The 6666-nt window shown below is 38.3% G+C and overlaps 2 protein-coding genes across 4 annotated transcripts in view; both read right to left on the reverse strand.

Moving 5' to 3' along the window:
- Positions 1–151: 151 nt before the first annotated feature.
- LOC148725564 (trace amine-associated receptor 13c-like) lies at positions 152–3796 on the reverse strand. The gene is made up of 3 exons (XM_088730975.1): positions 2953–3796; positions 1332–2296; positions 152–481 (listed from the first exon to the last, which is right to left on the reverse strand). Exons 2-3 carry the CDS (start codon positions 2177–2179, stop codon positions 331–333), a joined length of 999 nt encoding a protein of 332 aa, XP_088587101.1. The 5' UTR covers positions 2180–2296; positions 2953–3796; the 3' UTR covers positions 152–330.
- A 155-nt stretch (positions 3797–3951) lies between these two features.
- Positions 3952–6666, reverse strand: part of LOC148725565 (somatostatin receptor type 2-like) — a 4105-nt gene continuing 1390 nt past the window's right edge. For all 3 annotated transcript variants that reach the window (XM_088730976.1, XM_088730977.1, XM_088730978.1), the window contains exons 2-3: positions 5725–6666; positions 3952–5468 (exon numbers count right to left, since the gene is read on the reverse strand). The exon at positions 5725–6666 is cut by the window's right edge and continues 184 nt beyond it. In XM_088730976.1, the coding sequence (XP_088587102.1) occupies positions 5318–5468; positions 5725–6572 (999 nt within the window). In that variant the 5' untranslated portion in view covers positions 6573–6666 and the 3' untranslated portion in view covers positions 3952–5317. The remainder of the gene's footprint in view (positions 5469–5724) is intronic.

A 6666-nucleotide genomic window follows, 5' to 3' on the forward strand; every position in this document is an offset into this window, starting at 1 on the left:
ACTCCCACAGCTAGTTTTATGCAAAGTTTTCTTTATCTAGGTTAGGTTGCAATCAATTTCTCTTCTACGGGTACCTGCTCACCCCTTAATCTTTAGTGCATTTTATTTAAAACATTTTCAATTCGCTGCTTTGTGCCATTATTGTTAATACTTTCAATAAATATCAATTTAATTAACATTTTTGTCTCTCTTCCTTTCAAGCTAATTCCTTCTTCGCAAAAAAGAAGAGGAGCTAAAAATCTCATCACAATTGTGGAAGCACTTTCCTTTTCTCCCCCTGGTCAAGTTTGGTGATAGTAAGATTGGATTGCCTGAAAAAAAGATTGGAAATTAAAGTTTCGTGTCCTCGATGTAAATTTCTTCCGTCTTCAAGGTCAAATTACTAACTGTTGAGCTGAGGTTGTTGAGTATCTTCGAGTTTATATTGGGTTCTGACTTGCCCTGTGGTTCCTTTAATAAGAGGGCCAGAGCTCTGCGTAACCTGTTGACAACATAAGTACAGAAGCTGAGGTTACTCTCGTCTGTTTTCACAGACAGCGGCTTAGAAACGGCTAAAAGATGCAATTGCAAAGGCAAGTATTTTTTTCGTCGAAATTCTTTTCTTTTTTTTTTCCACCATTCTTGTAGTTGTCATTATATGGTTCATTATAGGCCCCTGACGCTGAGCAATATCAGTTTGGTAGTTAAAGGATATGCCAAAACGAAAAAAAGGAGCAAAAACAAAGGTCTTATCTACGCAAACTAAGAAAAGAGAGCATTTGGTGCCGTGAAAACACAATACGTTTACAAAGGTGGTGCGACGTTCACTCAAAACACGTTTGTAGCCATGGTTTTTAGAAATAGAAAAGAACATGTGAAGGTGTAGTCTGATCGTCCGGGTGAGTGTAGTCCTGAGAAGGACTGTTGTCGGTGGCAGTGACTGACGTTTCGACAACCTGTGCGGAAGTCATCATCAGAGTCAAGTGAGTGATTGTTGTCAGTAGTGACAACAATCACTCACTTGACTCTGATGATGACTTCCGCACAGGTTGTCGAAACGTCAGTCACTGCCACCGACAACAGTCCTTCTCAGGACTACACTCACCCGGACGATCAGACTACACCTTCACATGTTACCCCCGGGTTCAAACCATTTACTGCAGAAAAGAACATATCTGACAACAGCTGGGTCCTCTTTCGCTTTACCAAACAGGATTTTTCAATGTAGGTATACAGGTTTAAGAAAAGGTTTAATTTTGCGAGAGTCTTCGTAAACATTGGAATTAAGTGCCTTCCTCAAAATTCCTAAAAGACCTTTTTAACCGTAAGCCTCACAGACTGAACCAACCTACCTTGGAGCCTTCAAAGCGTAAATGATAGGATTCACCATGCTGTTCAGTTTCATGAGAAAGACCGCAAGAAAGTGAGGCCAGCTACAGTGGTGTCTCAACATGTTGTGTAATAACATTGGTATCACGTTCATACAGAAATATGCCAATACAGTCAAGCCAATTGTTTTCGCAGTCTTAACGTCGTTTTCGATTCGAATCTTTACGGCGAAGAACGTCGAGAAACGCTTTGTATGATTACGCACCGTAACACAAACGACCAATCCCAAAATGAGCATTATTATAAATGGAATCAAAATTCCAGGGATGATAAAGTGTCTCCCGAACGTTTTCAAGTAGGTCATCCTGTATACCAGGACTGGAACGTCGCCTAAATCAATATCCAATCCAAGTGTAAACATGCCATATGTGTATATGACCGCAAGAGCCCATACAACCAGTACCGCTACCTTGGCTTTGTTCTTTGTTTTCCACACATGGTAACGGAAGCCGTGCACAATGGCCCCATAACGGTCGATCGCCAGCACTGTGAGGTTGAACACGGTAAGGTATAAAAAGAACACATACCAAGTGATCACTGACCAGGAGATTGAACGACCCTTAAGGGAGGGCACTTTACAAATGTACCACAAGATAAACAGCGGCATGTTGGTCAGTGCATTGAGAATGTTAACAACGGCCAAGTTGGCGATGAGGATGTTGGGCACTGTTCTCAAAGTTTTGAATCTGATAAGTAAGATACAAATTATGCCGTTTCCAACTATAGATCCGATCATGACTACAGCAATCATGAGGATATACGAGATTCTTTGCGAATCGCGACATGAACTTATCTGAAAAGTTTCATTCATCGTTTATGACCGCCCGTAAAGTGAAGACCGCCGAATGATCATAACTTCTCCCTCGATCTTCATAGCTGAGGTCCTCTTGATTTCTCTCGAGATATTTCCTTTCTGCTTGGATGCGCTCTAAAACGAAGGAATGAGATCAGCAGGCGTTCAATTGTAAAACAAAAGTGCTTATTTTAGACGGTTGTAGTTTTTCACCTCAGTTGAAACGTTTGCTCACAATTTCATCAGAAATGGGTAAAGGGGTAAAGGAAGACATCTTATTTTTCAAATGAATTAAACAGTCCGGAAGCTCTGCTTAGCAGGATCGTCAGGTGTAGAAATTAAAGTTACTACTGCTGCAACTTCAGTCAATTGAAATCTTGCTAACGACCCAACCCCGATGTTTCTTATTACCAGATAGATAACGGTTGGAATTGTTTGCTTTTCAGAGGATAAACGGTAAATATATTGTAAATCACCTTCTGGAACTAAATTATGAAGTAACCCCCGTTGAGGCAACATTACAGAACTGCAATTATCAAAATAGCGCATCTCTTTCCCATGAACAACATGTTTTCATTATAAAAAAACATGTCCCTCCTTAGGTATAAAAGTGTCAACTCGTATAACATATTTTGCGCCAACACACGGTTTCTTTTTTTCGTTTTAATTCCTTGAATGATATGTTCCATAACTAGACTTTAACATGGTGAGAATTGGTGAAGAATTTCTACTCCCACGTAATATCCTAAGTCATTAAACTAAAAGACATTTCATAAAAGAAGTACACTTACAGTAAGAGCCAAATGTGGGCGATCATTTTCTTCTTTTCCTTGTTTTTTCTGTTTTTGCCTTTTTTTCCCTAGTGTTAGCTTAAAAAAGATACATTTTCTACATCAGAGGTCAATGTCTTTAAGGGAAGACAAGAATTTTTTTCTTAGCGAAAAAGGTAAATCTCTCTACTCTCGCAGAGATATTCGATCACGGTTAATTTAGCATTTATTTTTTTTAGATATAACATGATTAATGTGGAGTAAGCTCTTTAAAAAGTGGGATTAAGTGTACTCTGTCAATTATTCACCCTCGCAGCAATTCAAATGTTCCCATTAGGCCTATGCTTTTTTGCCAAACTTAGCTTGGATTATCAAAGAGCGGAGCAACTCGAAGAACGGGTCCCTAGTGAAAAAAGATTTGCCACTAAACAAAGGAAAAAATAGTCAAAACTATTGTCACAAATACATTTTAAATATCCATTTTTTACTTCTTATCTTAAATGTAAATATTTTCCTTGAATGTGTTTTGTGCACAACATAAAATAGTTTCAATTGCTCTCCTTTATTCACAGAATCATATTAATTAAAGTAAAATAACCTTGCGGTTGCATAATTCTGAATTCTTGCTCCTTTATATTTCCTGTGCTCTGCAAGCGAGAATACGGTATGGCGAAGATGGCTTTAAGAAATTGGCCACGCGTAATATTTTAAAACTACGTCACATTAGCTGACTACTTATTTTTCTAATTAATTCTAAGTTTGATCCATTTGCCCTTCAGGGCCTCCTAGAGGAAGCCAAGTCGCTTTCCGTCAAATGTTGCCGTGTTTGCACACACTCTTTATTTCGCATCATAAAATCTAAAAGATAAATAAACTTCAAGATCTAACCTTTCCTATGTTATAAGCCTCATTAGATTTGATTGCGAATCGTGTTCATAAGAACGAAACTCGTGTTAAAGCTTACGTCGACACTGTGCTTGAAACAAAGGGTTTACTAAACAAAGAAAGGACGGCAAAGTCTGTTTGAGTAAACTTCGCTGTATTTGTACCCGTTTTAATTTCGCAATATACTTCGACTTCTTAGCATTTTTATGATATAAGTTTCATACGATTTCATTCATATCGGCGGAAATCACTTAGCGAAAATCACTCGGCGAATAACCCTGGTTTCGCTGTTCGCAAACTCATCATAATCTTCGTGATATCAACATGTTTTACTTCGTTTAACGTTCCATAATTGAGACGCTACACCTAACTCCTGAGTCCCTTTCCCTTTTCGCAATATTTTATTACATATCATTTGATGTTTAAGTTTCATACAAGAGGCTACACGTAACGTTTAATCACCACCGGTGGCGATTTGACTTCGAGTGGTTGCGAGTTTTGTGGTAGCGAGTTTGTTCTGGTGGCGAATTGACCGTAAACCGTTTAAGCACAAACTTTATTGAGAGACGGACGGTAACAGTAAGTTGAAAGTTCCCATTCCTGGTGCTTACTACACCTCTTTGGTTACCACAATTTGGTGTAGAATGCTAAAGCCACATGACACAATCGATTTATCTGCGCCCTTCTGCATAAGTTTACAAACACTTTGGTATTTTGCTAAGAGAAAAAGTTAAGATGTTACTTTACGCACTTTACTTACAACATCATTTTTATACGTTACACTTTTGCGTTACACAAGAAAGCTGAAATTTTACCATGTCCACTGTAATTTATCCAGTACAACATCTTCCACCTCGCATTATACGATTATCTGAATTCTAATCCACAACAAGAAACTTAATGACGGAGCGGTTACACAGTTCTAGTTATTTTATAAGAGTTTTTTTTTTCTTTAATGGATAGGTGCCATCTGCGTGGTTCACAGACAACTTCATGCTTTGAAAACCTCAAGTGATAAGAAGTACAGGGTGAAAGAAAAGGAAGTTAGTGAATTGTTTTTTGAGGTTGACATTTGAAAAGATGAGACAAGATTTAGAAAGGTATAAGATAAATTGAGTCTCCTTCGGTTTCTCATCCAATCGTTTGCAAGTGTTACTGATGGCTTTATACAGATGCAAATAACAACAGAAAGTTAATATTGCCACAAGCTTAAATAAATATTTTTAAAAAGGAAAGAGTCCATCAAGGCAAATTATACGCCTAAATAGCAACCTGTTTGAAAGAAAAATGTTACTCTGCTTTATATTTCAAAAGAAAACCTAAGGAAATCTGTAGACTATGGATGAAAAGGATACAGGTCCTTGCAGGTAAGCTCTATCATATTTACAATATCAGTTCAATTATGGGTACATATTTAATAAACGTCGAGTTCACGTTTTTAAATCATTTCAACTGAACAAGATAACAAAGGTGATACGTAATGAGAATTTATCATTATGATTTAAACAGATGAGATTTGGGTGAGAAGTACATCCACTTTCGATATGAAATTTCTCGTTGTGGAGTTAAGGTCCATCGGATTCTTAGAAGCCATTACTGGCTGAGACTTGCCAAAAGGTTCCTTCAAGAATAGAATAAACGCCTTACGAAACCTGTTGAAAAAAAGGATGCGGTTACATTGCAAGAAATGTGATTTGTGGATTCAGTTCTGCAAGCCTTTTTATATTCCTCCGTTAAGTTCATATTTAATAGGGCCCCCAACGATACAAAAAGCAACAACAAGCACCAACAAAATCTGCCTATTAGTATTGGAAAATGAGAGGTTTAGAGACAAAGTCACTGTCAAATTATTATTCTTTTTTTTGCAAATGAGTTGGAAAATTGAATAATCACAACATGAATATTTACCGAGGAGTCTTGAGAGAGTAAATAATCGGATTTACCATACTGTTCGAATGCATGAGAAAGAATGCGAGGAAATGAGGCCATGAGCCGTGAACTTTTGATATGTTATGCAGCAACATTGGCAATACTCCCATACAGAAAAAAGCAACCACAGTTAAGCCGATCGTCTTTGCTGTCTTCACGTCACTTTTTATCTGTTTTCTCGCGGAACAGAACGCTGAAATGCGTCTGCTATGTTTATGCACTGTGCGCCACATGATCACTCCCATAACGACCATGATCGTGAAAGCTGCAACGTACCCTGGTATGATAAGATGCCTTCCAAATTTCTTTAAATAGTGTATTCTGTACACGAGCACTGGGGCGTCACCAAGGTCAATGTCCAGTCCCAAAGTGAACGTTCCATACGTATAGGCGGCGGTAAGAATCCATATAAAAACCACTGCTGCCTTAGCCTTGTTGATTGTTTTCCACGAGTGATAATGGACACCGTGGACAATTGCCCCAAACCGGTCCATTGTTAGTACAGTTAAATTGAATATGGAGAGGTGCATGAACAGCGCATACCACGTCACTATGAACCAGGATATTGGACGTCCTTTCAAATACGGAACTTGGTAGATGTACCACATGATCATCAGAGGCATGTTGGTCACTGCGTTTAAGATGTCAACAACAGCCAAGTTTACAATAAGGATATTGGGGACTGTTCGCAAAGTCTTAAACCTGACAAGAAGAAGGCAAATGATGCTGTTCCCAGCTATAGAACCAATTATAACGATGGCAATCATCACAACGTGTAAGATCTTGTGCGAGTCGTAACTGAAACTCCTCTGAGTTGTCTCATTCATCGCTCATGTGTGTCCACTACCTTACCGAACAGCAAAACTTCCTCTTAATTTCTAAAAAAATAGATCTACTGTTGTCATGTCTTTTCATTAACTG

Source organism: Stylophora pistillata, chromosome 8 (assembly GCF_964205215.1).
Source record: "Stylophora pistillata chromosome 8, jaStyPist1.2, whole genome shotgun sequence".
NCBI lineage: Eukaryota > Metazoa > Cnidaria > Anthozoa > Scleractinia > Pocilloporidae > Stylophora > Stylophora pistillata.

Coding starts and splice junctions, on each gene's coding strand:
- LOC148725564 (XM_088730975.1), bottom strand. CDS start 2,179: ATGAATGAAACTTTTCAGATAAGTTCATGTCGCGATTCGCAAAGAATC. Junction 482..1,331: donor TACGCTTTGAAGGCTCCAAG/GTAGGTTGGTTC, acceptor TGTTGTCAACAG/GTTACGCAGAGCTCTGGCCC.